The sequence below is a fragment of the Tursiops truncatus genome, chromosome 1, assembly GCF_011762595.2.
Source record: "Tursiops truncatus isolate mTurTru1 chromosome 1, mTurTru1.mat.Y, whole genome shotgun sequence".
In the NCBI taxonomy this organism is placed as follows: Eukaryota; Metazoa; Chordata; class Mammalia; order Artiodactyla; family Delphinidae; genus Tursiops; species Tursiops truncatus.
The window spans coordinates 87,863,881-87,880,844 of record NC_047034.1 but is presented as its reverse complement, the minus strand read 5'-3'; the positions used below and the strand labels follow the sequence as shown (position 1 = coordinate 87,880,844).

At 58.1% G+C, this 16,964-nt stretch overlaps 1 protein-coding gene across 6 annotated transcripts; it reads left to right on the top strand.

Annotated features, from left to right (window-relative positions):
- Positions 1-2,492: 2,492 nt before the first annotated feature.
- Positions 2,493-14,728, top strand: AMPD2 (adenosine monophosphate deaminase 2). Of its 6 annotated transcripts, none has more exons than XM_033862321.2 (18): positions 2,493-2,635; positions 7,627-7,757; positions 7,975-8,105; positions 9,219-9,287; positions 9,377-9,488; positions 9,732-9,918; positions 10,151-10,292; positions 10,405-10,494; positions 10,749-10,878; positions 11,045-11,239; positions 11,328-11,459; positions 11,669-11,832; positions 12,068-12,194; positions 12,284-12,447; positions 12,741-12,861; positions 13,117-13,290; positions 13,473-13,583; positions 13,699-14,728. In XM_033862321.2, exons 1-18 carry the CDS (start codon positions 2,626-2,628, stop codon positions 13,906-13,908), a joined length of 2,400 nt encoding a protein of 799 aa, XP_033718212.1. In that variant the 5' UTR covers positions 2,493-2,625; the 3' UTR covers positions 13,909-14,728. The 6 variants fall into 6 exon arrangements, 5 of the variants coding, with proteins under 5 accessions (XP_033718212.1, XP_073666037.1, XP_033718206.1 ...); XM_073809936.1 differs by lacking the exon at positions 7,627-7,757 and adding an exon at positions 7,415-7,478 and having other exon boundaries at positions 2,508-2,635; XM_033862315.2 differs by lacking the exon at positions 2,493-2,635 and adding an exon at positions 2,657-3,641.
- The last annotated feature ends 2,236 nt before the right edge of the window (positions 14,729-16,964 follow it).

Sequence of the window (16,964 nt, the reverse complement as noted above, 5' to 3'; positions counted from 1 at the left end):
TACAGGGTGAAGGGTGTGTTGTAGATGGGACGAGGGAGGAGCATGAAGGGACTAGTGAACTGGTTTTCCTAGGTAGGGTGGAGGGCAGGAATTGCCACCTATGGGCTGGTTAGGTAGGTAAACAGGTAGGTAGGTCTGGATTAAGGGGGAATCCTAAAAAGACCTGGCTCAATGCAAGATACCACCCTTTAAAGTTATGTCAAATTTTGTATTGTATCAGAATATAGATGACCTTCTACATGGTTACCTGGGACTTGATTTTTAATTTTGAGATTTATTTTATTATTCAATGTTGAGAGCCCAATAGCCTCAAAATTAGGCCCCAAGACTAATTTAGTCCGGGGTTAAGACATAGGAGAGTCTTAACTAGGTGGAATGTGGAGGCTATTACAGATTTTTATAGACTTTTGTTGCTTTCCATTTCCTTGATTATAAAAATCATGGATATGCTTTGTAGACAGTTTTTAAAATGCAAATAAGTATAAAGAGGAAAATAAATATAAGCCATAATTCCACCACTCACCGATAATCATTTGTTACACTTTTTGATGTGTTTGTTTTCTATGCATATATGTCACATAATTAGGGTCATACTGTATGTACAGATTTGTGCATCCATTTTTTTCACCTAACTTTACATTGTAAACATTTTCACCTTATTAAGAGATTCTTCAAGAACAATTTTTAATGGTTGTATTTCATTGTATGCATATGACATAATTTAAACATTTTCCTATTGTTGGACCTTTAAGTTTCCAACCTTTCTATGTGATAAACATTGCAGTTATGAACAATTTTGTGCATATTTTTCTTGCAGTGCTTTTTAGAAGAACAATTTCCTGGAAGTGGAATTACTGGATCAGATAATACGAACCTTTTTAAGACTCTTGAGTAGACGTTGCCAAATGGCTTTCAGAAAGATTATATCAATGTTTTTTACGACCACCAGTAGGATATGTGTGTGTCCCATCTCACTACCCCCTTGCCTGCTTTAGGATTTTTTTTCCTTTAATCTTTGCTAATTTGATGGGTGAACATGGTATCTCCTTGTTCTCTTTTTAGTTTTATTGATTCTTTGTGAGGTGAAGTTTCCCGCCCCCCCCCCCCCCCATGTTTACGGAGGCCATGGTTTTTTGAGTTTGTCCAGGGTGAAGAGCAGTAAGTAGGCAGGGATCAATGGAGGCAACACCAGGTGCCGGTAGGGAATAGGATTCAGGGTCCACAATCCAGTCTGGGGAGGAGGGGAGGAAGCAGAGTTCGGGAAGGAATTTGGTTGAGGTGGTGAGAATTGGGAGGAGCATTAGTACAACTGGGTGTGGGGGCAAAGGGCTCCCGCAAGGTAGAGACACAGGAATAGACTAATAGCTGCTAATACGTTTAATTATGTGCAGTGACGTTATAGGGCCTTTCTCCCACAGGTTTCCTTTAAGTAGGATTCTCTGCCACTTGGGAGTGGGGGTTCTGGTTGTGTGGGGTATCTGCAGTCCCCAAAATAGCCCAGCACCCCTTCTTTATAGACTGCAAGGTGAATCAACCTCTGAGAGTGTCAACAGGGGACCAAGGCCAAAGCACAGCAATGATATTACTGAACATTAACTGAGTAGTAACTACAAGCCAGGCACTTAACTTATATTAGTTCATTTATCCTAAAAACTACCATATAAAGTGGGGTCTCTTACACTCATTTTATAGAGGAAATAGAAGCACAGAGAAGTTAACATTCCCAGTGGCAGTCAGGAAGTAGGTGAAGTCTGGAATTGAACCACACTGGCTACAGAGCCTAAGCTCTTGACCAACAAATACAGAAATTAATGTGGGAAGGGGAGTCAGAATTGCAGGACACACCCTGCCTAGCTACGCCTGCTGGGAAGGACTTCTGCTAAAAGAGAACCTTGGCACAATAATAATAGCTATCTTTTATTGGGCACTGGCTTTGTGCCAGGTATCATGCAAAGGTGCCTAACGTTTCATCCTCACAATAACCCCTTTGAGTGAGGTACTGCGATTACCCCATCTCGCTTTACTGGTGAGGAAGCTGACGCACAGTCCTTGCCCAAGACGCTGCGGGGCGGATGCCGAGCGGCGGCTGCCCACGTGGCGCCGGGAAGAGAAAAATGGCGGGGGCGGGGCCGGGGCCGGCTTGGCGGGGGAGGGCCCGAGCAGGGGCGGGGCCACGGACTTGGCGGGGCTTGGGGCTGCGGAGAAGCGCGCCGGCGCTGGCGAGGTTTCAGTGGGGTTGCACCTGTTGCGTGACTCCACCACAGTCCGGTTACCCGAGTCCGACCCGAATACCCAGAAAGTGTGGAGAGAAGCCCAGACGAGTTCCGGGTCCCGCTCTCTGGGGAGCACGTGGCCTGCCCGCCTCTGGAGTGCGGGGCTGGGGGTCGGGACGCCGGGGTCTACAAGGCCAGTGCAGCGGCCCAGGTCGGCAGGGGTCGGCCTCCCTACAGCCAGCAATTTTGAAAGACTGTCTTACTTCTCCCATATCAGTGCCAGGGCAGGGGCCCGTGGAGCGACTTGCCGGGGTCTGGATCCCAGCCCTTCTCCCGTCCCTCGCGACCGGGCTTCCCGGCTTTGCAGACCCTGGAGAGCAGACATCCCGGTACCCCTCAGGGCTCGGGCAGCATGGCCTCAGGTGAGTGTGTGCGTGTGTGAAGGAGGGCAGGGTCTCTGGGACAGAGAAGTGCAGTGTCCAGGGTGACAAGCGGGTGGGCACAGCCTGCAGACCTACGGAAGGCGGACAGCTCCTCCCGGGGAGCGCCTGGAGAGCAGAGCCTGAGTGTGGAAAGACAGAAGGCAAAGTCAGAAGCCGCTAGGGTCTCTTTCCCAGACCCCAGAGAAGCCCCTGACTCCTGGCCTCCCTGCCTTCCTAGAGGGTAGCTTCTGTGGACAGTGGAATTTTCCCAAGACAGGCTCCTCCCTACTGGGCTGGGATTCTCAGTTCTACCCCATCCTCTCCGAGCTGGGCTACCCCTGGGGCCGGGGGTCCGACGAGGAAAAAAGGGGACTCTGCCCCAGAGGCGCTGGATTTTCATGGAATCCGCTGGCCTTGAGAGGAAAGTGTTCTGAGCTTGGGGGTGCTTGCACTGGATCCCTCTCTATTACTATTTGTTTTCTGCCTGGCTGGCTGGACCAGTTAGCCTGGACTTTGACCCTTTTGCTCCAGAGCCCTGGCAAGGGGCAAGGGGCAAGGGGCAAGGGGCTCCTGAGGGCTTCGTGGAGTGCTAGGGCTGGCCCTTCTCCATCTTGTTTCCTCACTTCCACCCCCCAGGGGAAGTGAGGAAACAAGTGACATGACCATCCGTGTAACTCCGGCGGACTGAGGAGAGGAAGGGAGGGTTAAAGGGGCAGGGATGGAGGCCCCCCCCCCTCCTGAGGTTGCCTAGACAACATCAGAAATCATGGCCAGGGCCTCTTCCGCCTGCGGGGCCTCTGCTTCCTGCATCAGTCACTCCCGCTGGGGGCGGGGCAGAGGAAGGGGTTGGATGTGGCAGAGCCAGGCCCAGCTGGTGCGGCTCAGACTCCCCCCGCCGTCTCTGCGGCCGGAGCCATGGCATCCTATTCATCTGGTCCCGGCAAATCCAAGGCCAAATATCCCTTTAAGAAGCGGGCCAGCCTGCAGGCTTCCTCTGCAGTACCAGGTGAGTGTGTGCTTCCTGGCCTCAGGCTGGCTCTGCCCCTACCTCTCGCCCAGGCCACTGGTCCCCTCAGGAGGGGGGCTTCTCCTGCACCTTCTCTGCAGTGGTGCCCCTTGTCCCCTTCTCAGGGACAGCTGGCTTGGGAGGTGGTGTGGGGAGGGAGGTGGGGTGGAGGGTGACAGGGTTCTGTGTCGGGGATGCTGTCCTCTGTAACGAGGAGTGGGCATGGGTGTGGGTGCAGCAAGAGTGTATTTGCACACGTGTCAGCGTGTGGATGTGCTAAGACTGTTTGCATGTGGAGTGTGTGTGAATGGAGTGGGGGATGTGTGGGACTGACTAGTTTGCAGACTGGCCACACTGCTGGTGTCTGTGCCTTTACCAGGCAGGCTCAGGCTGTCCTCTTGCAGTTAGTTACTCTTTCTAGGATCCTAGATCTTGAACCCCCTTACTGGGGGTCTGATGTTAAGGCATACTTATTGCCGCCCGGCATCCAGGGTCTAGGGGCTCAACTGTATCTATTGTTTGCAGTTTGTTCATTCCTGATCTGTCTTGTGAGCTTCCTCAGAAGTATGGGGTGTCCTTGGGCTGGGCCCGTGCGGGGGCTCAGGCTGGGGCCGCTGCCGGCCTGCGTGTGCTCCTGCACCCTTTGGTTCAGCTCCCACTCCTGTAGGCATCTCTGCACCGTTTGGATCTTGCAGCGTGGTGCAGCTGTGCCCATCGCCCTGAGGGCTCGGCTGCCTGGGTCCGTGCTTGCTGAGAGATAGCTACCTGCCGTCTGCTGCTCCCAGGCCTGTGGCTAAGGGAAGACCACCCCCACTTTGGTGACCAGGTCAAGCCAGTACCCCCACCCCCGGAGCACCTGTCTGTACTTGTAGCCTGATTTTGCTTGTGCCTACCTCCTGGTTTTCTTATGCTACTGAAGATGCTGGCCTGAGTTCTGTATTGGCCTGAGGGTCTGTGTTCTCTGTGCCCAGGTCTCTGCCTCCAGAGGGTGTGTCCCCTGAGGCTAGATCTGTATACCTTGGGTTGGTCACATGGTGGGAGCATCTGATTCTTGGGGGTCAAAGCCTTGGGTACCTCTCTGCCTGCCAGGGCAGCCTTGGCAGTGAGTGAGGGGCTCTGGTCAAGTGGGTAGACAGGTTGGCAAGAATCTTGGAGCTGGTGGGAATGGCTGGGGAGTAGCCCTCTCTGGCTTTTGACCACCCCTCCCCACGCCGTGTGTGTGTGTGTGTGTGTGTGTGTGTGTGTGTGTGTGTGTGTGTGTGTGTGTGTGTATGTGGGTGTCGGTGTGGTGCTGTAGCACAGACCCTGGGAGAAGGGACCAGCAGGCAGCTGGGTCTTCTAGACCTGGCCTCAGGAAGTGTGGAGGTTATTGCCTGTCTGTCACCTCTAGTGAACCCTGGCAGCCCTGTGTGGTGGCTTGGCAGGCTGGGGGGATGGCTCTGCATGCCAGAACCTGTCCTGGTCACCCCAGCATTTCTGTGGAGACCCTGGGTCACCCTGCTAGGAGAGGTGGTTGAGATTAGGGCCTTTGACTCAGTTCTGCTGACCCGATACACACCAGCCCTGGAGGTCTGTGGTCAGTCTCTCTGGAGGGGGTTAGAAGTGGGGAGGAGCCGTGTAGGGTCAGGGTTCTTGGGGGATGCAAGGGCCTTAGGCTTTGTCTTAACACTCTGAGGGCAGAGCTGGTGCCCATCTTCCTTCTGCTTTCTGCTCTGCCCTCTTCCAAGTAAGAGACAGTGTTCCCACCCTGCCAATTCTGTTCTCTTCACACCCTCACTGCTCATTGCCTTGGCCTACGCTGGGCCCAGAAGCTCCTCCCGCCCCCAGTGGGTGGGACTGCACGTGGGGAGTGTTTGGAGGGTCCCAGGAGTTCATAATCACAGATGATGGTACTTTCCAGAACTATCTTGCAGAGCCGTATCTCTGTGCGCCTTATAGCAGCTGTGGCTAGGCAGGGCAGGACTCCTTATCACCCCATTATAGGCAGACTTGAAGCCTCCGGAAGGTAGAGACTTGCCAGTAATTGGGAACAGAGTCAGACTCAAGTCCTCCAAATTCTAGTCCCACTTCTGAACCTCTTCTCCTGGGCAGTCTGTCCCCAACGATAGGCTTGGACGGGGGCTGGAGGTCTAGGGGGCCATGAACCAGTCCCCTGGGCAACAGGGAAGCTCTGTAACTGGTCCTTTCCTGGACCGAGCCTCTACCCCGGCTGTCAGCCAGTTCCTCTCCCCAGCAGGGGCCCTGTCTCTCCCAAGAGACCCCGTAGTCAGGGGCCCAGAGGGCAGTGGTGAGACAAACAAGGCCATTGGGCAGAGGAAGCTGGCCTGGGGCTGTTGGGTATGGAGGTGAGGAGGGCTGCTCGTACCCTCCTACTCTTTGGCTAGCCAGGCCCTACACACTATCCCCTAGGGCACTGCATTTTAAGGAGGCTTGTCCCTTCCCTGCCAGCCTGCCCTGCCCATAATGGCCTGCCCTGCTCCACCCCCTTGGGGGCCCCACTTTGGGCTGGGCCCTGGCACTGTAGAGGTTAAGGGCCTGTTCAGTTTGGGGGTTCCTCTTATCTCCCAACTCTGATACTCCTTCCCTTGATTTCTTTACTCCCCTGAGCTTCCCCAGTCCCCTGCTTGCCGTCATCCCAGGGTCTCCCCTGCATGCAGCTGCACTTGGTACAGCCCGTGCCGGCCCCTGAGCTGTCCTGGGGGACTGGCTGCAGCTCCACTCAGCAAACAGGCGGGCAAGGGGCACAGGGCTGCTGGCCGGCGCTGCCTGACTGCAGGTAGGGCCCAGGCAGGCACCAGGGCGAGGGGGGGCTAGGTCCTGGATCTGGGGCAGGCACCCCCTCTTCTTTTTGTCCAGCCTTAGGACAGGACTCTGGGGTGTTGGGAAGTGGGCCCAGAGACTTCAAGGCATGCTGCCTGGTAGAGCCTCTAGTCCATCCTGAGCCACAGTGGAGAGGGAAGAGGAGGGTGCTGGAGGGGAGTACCCCCCACGGCTGACTGGGAGAGCTTCCTGCTGGGAGGGTGGGGCTGGGGAGCCCAGGGAGGGTCCTCTGGGGTGGGCTGGGAGCTCAGGCAGCCTCTCTAGACTATCAGCTTCAAGGCCTTTAGTGCCAGCCTCCTGTTGGAAGCTGAGGAATTCTTCCTTCCGTGGAGAGAGACTCTGGCTTCTGATACTCCCTTCCCCAGGGCCTCCGGCCCAGATCCTGGGGCCTCTGAGTGGCGCAGACTGTTTGTGGCAGCTCCCTTTGGAGGGGCAGCCAGCAGTGGGAGGGGCAGGCTGGGGCCAGTCCACATCTTGGCAGCCCTGGGGTCCTGGGGGAGAGGGCAGGCCTCCAGGGAGGAGGTAGGGTTCCTGCTGCCAACCAGGTCCTCCACTTCCTCTCTTCCTCTTCCTTTGAAGGCTGGTCCCCAGGTCAGAGCTGAGTGGCAGCTGTGGCTTCCCCGGGCTTTGTAGGTCTAGGGTATCGGGCGCAGACCCTGGCCCTTGAGAGGGGGATCTGCTGGTCCAGAGGCAGGTCTGATCCTGGATTGGCTGCCCTGGAAGCTGTGCACTTGGCATCGCTGGTGTGGCCTTAATGAGCGCCTGGAGAGAGGGGGGGTGGGGAGTGTGTGTGTGTGTGTGTGTGTGTGTGTGTGTGTGTGTGTACACATGGACACGTGGGTGCCTGCCTGTAGCAGGTACTCACATGGAGGTTCTCTCATGGCCTGATGGGGTGGCCCCTAGTCCAGGATTCAGATTTTTATTCCTGGGGTGAATGAATCCACTTGTTCTAGGGGCAGACTCGTGGCCCCACCCATGAGCCTGGAATGGGTGAGGGGCCCCCGTGCCAGACTGCAGGTGAGGTCCACATGCGGGCTCACTTCTCAGCCTCTGAGGGGTGACTGGCCTCTCTCCGGGGCTGGCCTGGGGCAGGCAGGGGCCCAGGGCTTCCAGTGCACCCAGGCCCTGCCCTTCACCCTTTGACCCTGCATCACTGTCTCCACAGAGGCTCGGGGTGGGCTGGGGGCCCCTCCGCTGCAGTCTGCCCGATCCCTGCCAGGCCCTGCCCCCTGCCTCAAGCACTTCCCGCTCGACCTGCGCACGTCTATGGATGGCAAATGCAAGGAGATCGCCGAGGTATCGCCTGGCACCGCACCCTGTGTCCCCCCATCACTGCCGCCATGCCTAGTCTTTGCTCCCCTCACCCCTTCTCCACCTCACCTGTCCCTTTACTTCACGCTTGGCTGTGCCCTGATCCCCTAGCCTGTACCAGGTACCCCCAGCTCCTGTGCCTTCACCCCATCCCCAGATCCTGATGGCCAGGCCACACTGACCCTTCCTTCCCTCCCACCAGGAGCTGTTCAGCCGCTCCCTGGCTGAGAGTGAGCTCCGGAGCGCCCCATACGAGTTCCCGGAGGAGAGCCCCATTGAGCAACTGGAGGAGCGGCGGCAGCGCCTGGAGCGGCAGATCAGCCAGGATGTCAAGTAAGCCCCCAGGTTCAGAGCCAGACAGGCCACCTCAAGCCAGACAGAGCCATGGGGTGGGGGGCACAGCCAGGCGGCCGTGGGGTGGGGGGCACAGCCAGGCGGCCGTGGGGTGGGGGGCACAGCCAGGCGGCCCTGGTGTGGGGGGCATAGCCAGGCGGCCCTGGGGTGGGGGCACAGCCAGGTGGCCATGGTGTGGGGGCACAGCCAGGCGGCCCTGGGGTGGGGGGCACAGCCAGGCGGCCGTGGTGTGGGGGGCACAGCCAGGCGGCCGTGGGGTGGGGGGCACAGCCAGGCGGCCGTGGTGTGGGGGGCACAGCCAGGCGGCCGTGGGGTGGGGGGCACAGCCAGGCGGCCGTGGTGTGGGGGGCACAGCCAGGCGGCCGTGGTGTCAGGGGCACAGCCAGGCGGCCCTGGGGTGGGGGGCACAGCCAGGCGGCCCTGGGGTGGGGGGCACAGCCAGGCAGCCCTGGGGTGGGGGGCACAGCCAGGCGGCCCTGGGGTGGGGGGCACAGCCAGGCGGCCGTGGGGTGGGGGGCACAGCCAGGCGGCCCTGGGGTGGGGGGCACAGCCAGGCGGCCATGGGGTGGGGGGCACAGCCAGGCGGCCATGGGTTGGGGGGCACAGCCAGGTGGCCATGGGGTGGGGGCATAGCCAGGTGGCCGTGGGGTGGGGGGCACAGCCAGGCGGCCGTGGGGTGGGGGGCACAGGAAGCGTGGGGTTGGGGGGAGGGACACAGAACAGTTTGCCCAGCATCCCTCTGTCTCCATCCGGACGCTTTCAGAGCCCCATCTCTTCTCTTCCAAGCAGTCCTCCCTCTGGGGCCCCCTGGGGAGGCGGTGCAGAGCAGTGGTGTGAAGCATAGGCTTTGGAGTCAGGCTGCTGGGTTCTGGTTCCGTCTTCTACCCACCAGCGTGGCCTGGAACATGTTGCTTAACTTCTGGGTGTGCTTTCTCATCTCCGATGTGGGGCAAGAGCAGCACCCACGGCATAGGGTTCTACAGCCCTGTGAGGACCACAGGTGACACCACGTGCACGGCACCTAGGACAATGCAGGCACCTGGGAGCAAGGGCCTCCTCAGCTGCCTGACCTCTCACTCCTCTCACCTCTAGGCTGGAGCCGGACATCCTGCTTCGGGCCAAGCAAGATTTCCTGAAGACAGACAGTGACTCGGACCTCCAGTGAGGAGGGCAGAGGGGTACGGGGGATGCAGGGCTGGGGCCTGTCCCACTGCTGTCTCCAGCCCCTCCCTCGTACCCTCCACTTGTAGGCTCTACAAGGAGCAGCGTGACGGGCAGGGCGACCGGGGCCTGTGGGAGCGAGATGTGGTGCTGGAGCGGGAATTTCAGCGGGTCACCATCTCTGGGGAGGAGAAGTGTGGGGTGAGTGTCCCCGTCCCCTGGATCCTGGTGGGCTCCCCGAGTCTGGGCAGCTGGGGGTAGAGGCCAGAGAGGGTGTTTCTCTTTCTTGAAGCTGGAGGGGCAGAGGGTCTGGCTGGAAGCTAGTTGCTGTGCTGAGAGCAGAATGGTCTGAGGGTTTCTGGGGTCAAGGCCCAGGGAAGAGGTGAGGGTGAGTCGGGTCTGGGTCTGGGACTGGGACCAAGGAGAGTGATTCCCCGTCTCCAGGTGCCGTTCACAGACCTGCTGGACGCAGCCAAGAGCGTGGTGCGGGCACTCTTCATCCGGGAGAAGTACATGGCCCTGTCGCTGCAGAGCTTCTGCCCCACCACCCGCCGGTACCTGCAGCAGCTGGCCGAGAAGCCCCTGGAGACACGGACCTATGAGCAGGGCCCGGACACCCCTGTGTCCGCTGGTGGGATCCCCCATCCCTGTCCTACTCCAAGTGCCCTGGTATCCCAGGCTCCCTGAGCTTGGTGCCCAGGAACCTCAGCCTGCCTGCTTTGTCCCACACGCGAGTTCATTCCAGCCTCTTGGCATGTGGGGGTGGAGGCAGGGGCAGGAGCTGTCCTGCTGGGGCTTCTGGGCCAGGCAGCGGGTGGCCTGGAAGAGACCTGGCCCTGACTCCACCCTTCTCACCCCTGCAGATGCCCCAGTGCACCCCCCTGCGCTGGAGCAGCACCCGTATGAGCACTGTGAGCCGAGCACCATGCCGGGGGACCTGGGCTTGGGTCTGCGCATGGTGCAGGGCGTGGTTCACGTCTACACCCGCAGGGAACCCGATGAGCAGTAAGAGGGGCGTGGGGCATTCTGGGGGGGAAGCTGTGGCGGGCTGCATCGGCTCGGGAGGGCCCACAGGGCCTGGCTTGCTCTCCTCACTCAAGCTCCCCCTACACGCCAGCTGCTCAGAGGTGGAGCTGCCGTACCCCGACCTGCAGGAATTTGTGGCAGATGTCAACGTGCTGATGGCTCTGATTATCAATGGCCCCATGTGAGTCTGTGCCCGTACCAGACACTCGTCTCCCCTCCCAGCCCGGATTCTTCCAGCCCCAGCCCTGCCCCAGACACCTGTCACCCAGTCTCCCACCCTTTCAGTCACCGAGTCCTAGATTTTCCCGTCATCTGCTGCCCCCTTGGCAGCCTCAGGCCTGCACCTTCCTGCTTCCTCCCTCTGCTCTGCTACCCAGGCCCTCCCAGGTGCTTCCTTGCGGGCCTGAGCCCCTGCCTGCTTCTCTTTCTGCCCAGAAAGTCATTCTGTTACCGTCGGCTGCAGTACCTGAGCTCTAAGTTCCAGATGCACGTGCTGCTCAATGAGATGAAGGAGCTGGCCGCCCAGAAGAAGGTGCCACACCGAGATTTCTACAACATCCGCAAGGTGGGTCCTCACCCCCAAGCCTGACCCTGCACCTCTGCCCAGCCTCCCCCTCCAGGGCTTGGGTCCCCACCCAGCATCCAGTTTGAAGAGTCCTCTCCCATCCCACCGCCCAGGCTCCGGACTGTCCTGGCCTCCCGTGGACCCAGCAGTGTCCGTTCCCCCCCAGGTGGACACGCACATCCATGCCTCGTCCTGCATGAACCAGAAGCATCTGCTGCGCTTCATCAAACGGGCGATGAAGCGGCACCTGGAGGAGATCGTGCACATGGAGCAGGGTCGCGAGCAGACGCTGCGGGAGGTCTTCGAGAGCATGAATCTCACTGCCTACGACCTGAGTGTGGACACGCTCGATGTGCATGCGGTCCGTCCCAGTGGTAGAGGGGCTGAGGGGCTGGGCCAGTGTGCGGGCCAGGGGTCAGGGGTGACTTGGGCCTGCCCTTCTCCCCCAGGACAGGAACACCTTCCATCGCTTTGACAAGTTCAATGCCAAATATAACCCTATTGGGGAGTCTGTCCTCCGAGAGATCTTCATCAAGACCGACAACAGGGTTTCTGGGAAGTACTTTGCTCACATCATCAAGGTAGGGAGGAGGGGCTGCCAGGGCCCACGTATAGGGAGGGGCAGCGTCGGCCTGCGGCAGCCCTCCCTGAGTGGGTAGCTGGGGGCTTGCATAGGTGGGTGGGGAGGGTGGGTGAGAGGCATGAAGGGGTCTGACTGAGCACACCTGGTGGGCACGAAAACAGGGACGGGTGAGAAGCCTGAGGGTGACAGTTGCCTCACACGTCCCAGGAGGTGATGTCGGACCTGGAAGAGAGCAAATACCAGAATGCGGAGCTGCGGCTCTCCATTTACGGGCGCTCAAGGGACGAGTGGGACAAGCTGGCGCACTGGGCCGTCATACACCGTGTACACTCTCCCAACGTGCGCTGGCTCGTGCAGGTGCCCCGCCTCTTGTGAGTGTCCCTTGGAGTGGGAGGGAACGTGGGGGCAGAGGTCAGGAGGCCAGGGCCTCCTCCTGCCCTCCTGGGATGGCTGACCCTCCCCTGTCCCAGCCGAGCCCTCGGAACTGGAGGGACTCCCTGGTCCACTCACGGTCTGTCCCGCCCGGCACACCCAATGTGGCTCAAAAATGCTTCTGTGATTCTGCCCTGACCTGCACATACCTGTGTGCACTCGTCTCGCCTGCAGTGACGTGTACCGTACCAAGGGCCAGCTGGCCAACTTCCAGGAGATGCTGGAGAACATCTTTCTGCCACTGTTCGAGGCCACCATCCACCCTGCCAGCCACCCGGAGCTGCATCTCTTCTTGGAGCATGTGAGGGTGTGGCCCAGGGCTGGGTGTGGGGGGGACACTGCCTCAGGCCTGGCTGCGGCTCTGGACCTGACCCCAGTGTCCTGTGCCAGGTGGATGGCTTTGACAGCGTGGATGATGAGTCCAAGCCTGAGAACCACATCTTTAACCTGGAGAGCCCCCTCCCCGAGGCCTGGGTGGAGGAGGACAACCCACCGTATGCCTACTACTTGTACTACACCTTCGTCAACATGGCCATGCTGAACCACCTGCGCAGGTGCCTGCTCCTGGGCTCCGCTGGTGCCATGTCTCTGGCTGCCCTGCCAGCTCTCAGCCAGCAGGCCTTGCTCTGGGCCTGCCCTGGGCTGGGGCCACCAGATCTCTGACCCACCTCTTGGCCCCAGTCTTAGATGGGATGGGTTCTCTGCCCTCGGGGCTCTGTGGGTCAGCCCTTGCTGACCAAGGATCTACCCCTGCCCCCTGGTCCTAGGCCCACAAAGTCACTGGGTGGGGGCTCAGGAGCCCAGGCGAGCCAGGCTTGGGACCCGACGCTGTCTTCACGCCCCCCAGGCAGAGGGGCTTCCACACGTTTGTGCTGAGGCCGCACTGTGGGGAGGCCGGGCCCATCCACCATCTGGTGTCGGCCTTCATGCTGGCTGAGAACATCTCGCATGGGCTGCTTCTGCGCAAGGTCAGGCTCTGCACCCCAGCCTCCCCTCCTCCCAGCCCTTCAAGCCTCTTCAGCAACTGGTCCTCCTCCCCAGCTTGGACCCCAGCCTCCACACGGAGGCCCGAACTTGGATTCTGGCTGTAACCGACCCTCTGCAACTCAGGCCCATCCTGGACTGCCCCCTGTCCCCCACTGTGACCTGTAACCCCCAGAGCCAGGTGTCCTCCCCAGGCTGGAGGCCACCTGACAGACCTGCCCTCCCTGTTGCCTGCCCAGGCCCCGGTCCTGCAGTACCTGTATTACTTGGCCCAGATTGGCATCGCCATGTCCCCGCTCAGCAACAACAGCCTCTTCCTCAGCTACCACCGGAACCCACTACCTGAGTACCTGTCCCGTGGCCTCATGGTCTCACTGTCCACCGACGATCCCCTGCAGTTCCACTTCACCAAGGTCAGCACATGGCGGCAGCCTGGTGGGCGGGTGTCCTGGGACACGAAGACCACCCGGACAGGGCAGGTCTCGGGGCTGGTGCTGCCCTCTGCTGGTGGAGTGCAGCATGCCTCATGGCAAGTCCATGGGAGGGGCGGGTGGCAGGCCCGGTCCCCCCGCCTGAGGGAACCTGGCCTGTGCAGGAGCCACTGATGGAGGAGTACAGCATCGCCACCCAGGTGTGGAAGCTCAGCTCCTGCGACATGTGCGAGCTGGCACGCAACAGTGTGCTCATGAGTGGCTTCTCCCACAAGGTACTGCACCCCCTTGGCATCCCCTCTCCTCCCCTGCTCTGTGTTTTGGGAAGGTCCCAGGGTAGCTGGCCCCTCAGAGCTGGCTGCAGCCCTGCGCATTGTCCTGCCCCTTCAGGTGAAGAGCCACTGGCTGGGACCCAACTATACCAAGGAGGGCCCTGAGGGCAATGACATCCGCCGCACCAATGTGCCGGACATCCGTGTGGGCTACCGCCATGAGACCCTGTGCCAGGAGCTGGCGCTCATCACGCAGGCCGTGCAGAGCGAGATGCTGGAGACTATCCCGGAGGAGGCGGGCATCACCATGAGCCCGGGGCCTCAGTGAGCCCAGCCCAAACAGTGCCCCCGCGTCTTGGCACCTTGACCACGTTCTGTCTTCAGACCCCTCCCGCCCTGTTGTGGTCTCTGCATGTGTCTGTTCTTTGTTCCGTCCTGCATGTCTCTACCTGTATCTGTGCCGCCCAGGAGCCGCTTTACCCTTGTCTTGGCTTGGGTGGCACCTGATGGCCCAGGTTTGAGGTCTGCCCTGCTGGTGGACCTGTCCCAGGATCCTCTGAAGGCTGGCTGTCCTGCGGGCATCTGAGTGTCCACAAGAGCCAGGGATGGTTGTGGGGGTCTGGCCCTTGGGGTCCTGGCTTGGGCAAATCTGAGCTTTGGCTGGGGCTTGAGTTTGGGCCTCCGTCTTGCTTATGCGGCTGAGGGGCAGTCAGGTGTGGCCTGTACACGTGTGTTGTGGGCACGGACTGCCAGGGATCTGCGGCAGGTAGAATTGGCTGAGTCACAGCCCTAGCTGCCTGGGCTTGGGCCCCGGAGGTGCTGGACCAGCACCTCTGCCAAGTCACGGCCCAGCAGCTTTCACCGTCCTTCCTCTGGTCCATGTGCTCCCCTGGTGTCAGCTTCCTGTGCCTCTGTGGGAGGGGGCAGCTGCCCTGTGCTGTGTCTGACGCCATTGCAGCTGGAGGGTCCTGGATCTGCCACCAGCCCTGAGGGCAGTATCCCTACTATGGTCCCCAGAGTTTTGACCAGACCTGGATCCCACCTGGTCCCCTGTGTTGTGTTCTGGACCGAGGCCTTTGCTATGAATTGCGGTGTTTCATACAATCCCATCTTTCCTAGTGCATGAGAAATAAAGATTATTTAAGTAACGAGGCAGATGGGGTCTCTGTTGGGAGAGGGAGAGCCGTGGTGGATGGTGGCTGAGGTCGGGTCCAGGAACACTGCGGATGGAGATACAGCAAATTCTGAGGGGAGTGACTGGGCTTGACTGAGTGTGTTTATGCATGTGGAAACTGACAAAGGCAGCGGGGTGGGAGGAGAGGCCCACCGGGGACCTGTCTGCTGCCCCTAGGCCCTTGTCCAGCCTGCCCCCTCTGAAATGGACTTGGCCCCAGGTCTCGGGCACATCTCTGTCACATCAGTTTGGGGAGTAGCATCCCCTTTCCACCTTCTACTTCCTCCTCACCTCCAGCCTCTTAGGACACCCTAGTAGATGTGGGAATGTGAGATTACAAGCAAGCCTGAGGCCAGTGGTTCTGAAACTCTGGGGACATCAGGCCCTTCTGGGGAGCTTGTTTAAAACGCTGTTTCCAGGTCCTACCCTCTGCGATTCTGATTCAGTAGGTGGGAGGCATAGCGCAGAAATCTGCAAGCTCCCGGCAGATTCTCTTGCAAAGGGTTGGAGCAAGCGTTTGCCTTCTGAATCCAGACCTAACCAGCTTGGCTTCAGTCCCATGTTTAATTCATGATTTTTGGAGCACCTCCTTGGGCACAGAGGTTGCTGGACTCTGTTGCCCGTGTAAGGAGGAGAGTGGAATGTGCCCTGTGCTGTGCAGGGTCTTGGGTTGGCGATGGAGAAGCTGTTTGCTGCTGCTGCTGCTGCTGAGGGAGGGGAAAGACGGCTGGTCGCTTCAGACACAATTAGCCCTAGAACAGTGTGATCCTGCCTAACTGAGGGCCTGGAGAGGGAACAGGAGGCTGGCTGCCTCCCCACTCCTGGGCAGCTCGCTCTGCTCCAGCCCCGCCTCTCTTCCTGCATCTGCATCTTGCCTAGCCCTCTGGGCAGAAGCTCCCCCGATGCCACTGCCTCCTGAGGGCTACTGGCCAGGCGCACTCCTGGCCAAGGCCCAGGGTTCTTCTGTCTTCAGAAGGCATCTCTAGCCAATTTGTTCTAGCCGTTTACACAACGTAGAGCAGAACGTTAGAGCTGGATGCTGAGCAAGAGATTGTACAAGTCTGGCTGGTTTCTGGTTGGGGAAACAGACCCAGGAGATGCAACTGGCTGGTGGCGGAATCTGGGCTGGAGCCAGGGGAGCTCGGGGTCCAGGGCTCCCTACCTCACACTGGGCCTGCATCTGCCCAAGGGAGGTTGCTTTAACAGGCTGAAGGGAACTTAACTTTTCAAGGAGGTGAATGTATTTAATAGTAAAAAACATGTTGTGTCTTCATCTGTAAGACAGGAAGGAGGATTAGATCTTTCTAGAAGGCAAGAATTACCTGTCTCATTTGCTAGCACTTAGGACAGCCAAGATTCCGTATTTTCTCATTGAACTTGTCATATAATAGAATCCTTCATTCCATTTTCTCGTCCCTTGTACATTCTTCTCAGTGTTCTGAGGCCTAGCTGTAAGAATATTACCAATTTAAAAAGTTTCTTAACAACCTCCCCACTGTTTTTTTTAAACAACTTGCTTCTAGATATTTTGTCTCTCAGAAATTTCTCTTTTAAACATTTATTGAGAGCAAATAATTTTAAAACAGACCTTAGTACTTTTTTTTAACTGAAAAGAGTAATTTTCATTTAAAAAGTTTGGAAAATATAGAAAAAATGGGAAGAGGAGAAAAGCCCACTCATAATCTACCAGTTTCAACAAATATTTGATCAACTTCTGTCTGAGATACATTTATATGTTTAAAATATATTTTATATATTTACATATTCCTTTCAGTTCTTTTTAAAAAGGCATTTTAAGTTGAGATCATACATGTATAATTTTGTATTTTAAAAATATTTTAATGTCCTTCCACATTTCATTAATATTTTTACATTCTTTATAAATTTTAATCACTGTACACTGCCCCATGATGAGCCTCACCATAATGGCTCTTCTTTGTTAAGGATAACCATGGCCTAATGTCGTGGCTACCAGTGTCTGCTTTGGCTCCAGACCACTGGGGTTTGAATTTTGGCTTCACTGCTTACTGGCTGTGTGACCTTGGGCAAGTTACTTCCCCTCTCTGTGCCTCCAGGTCCTCACCAATTTCATAGGGATAATAACAGCACTTTTCTCATGGGTTGATTTTGGATTCACTGAGTCTCGACATAAAGCACTAAGTGCTCAATAAATATTAAATATTATTATCTTTGCATATAGGGCTTTACAG

Coding starts and splice junctions, on each gene's coding strand:
- AMPD2 (XM_073809941.1), top strand. CDS start 3,402: ATGGCCAGGGCCTCTTCCGCCTGCGGGGCCTCTGCTTCCTGCATCAGT. Junction 3,642..7,974: donor GGCTTCCTCTGCAGTACCAG/GTGAGTGTGTGC, acceptor CCCTCCCACCAG/GAGCTGTTCAGCCGCTCCCT. Junction 8,106..9,218: donor CAGATCAGCCAGGATGTCAA/GTAAGCCCCCAG, acceptor TCTCACCTCTAG/GCTGGAGCCGGACATCCTGC.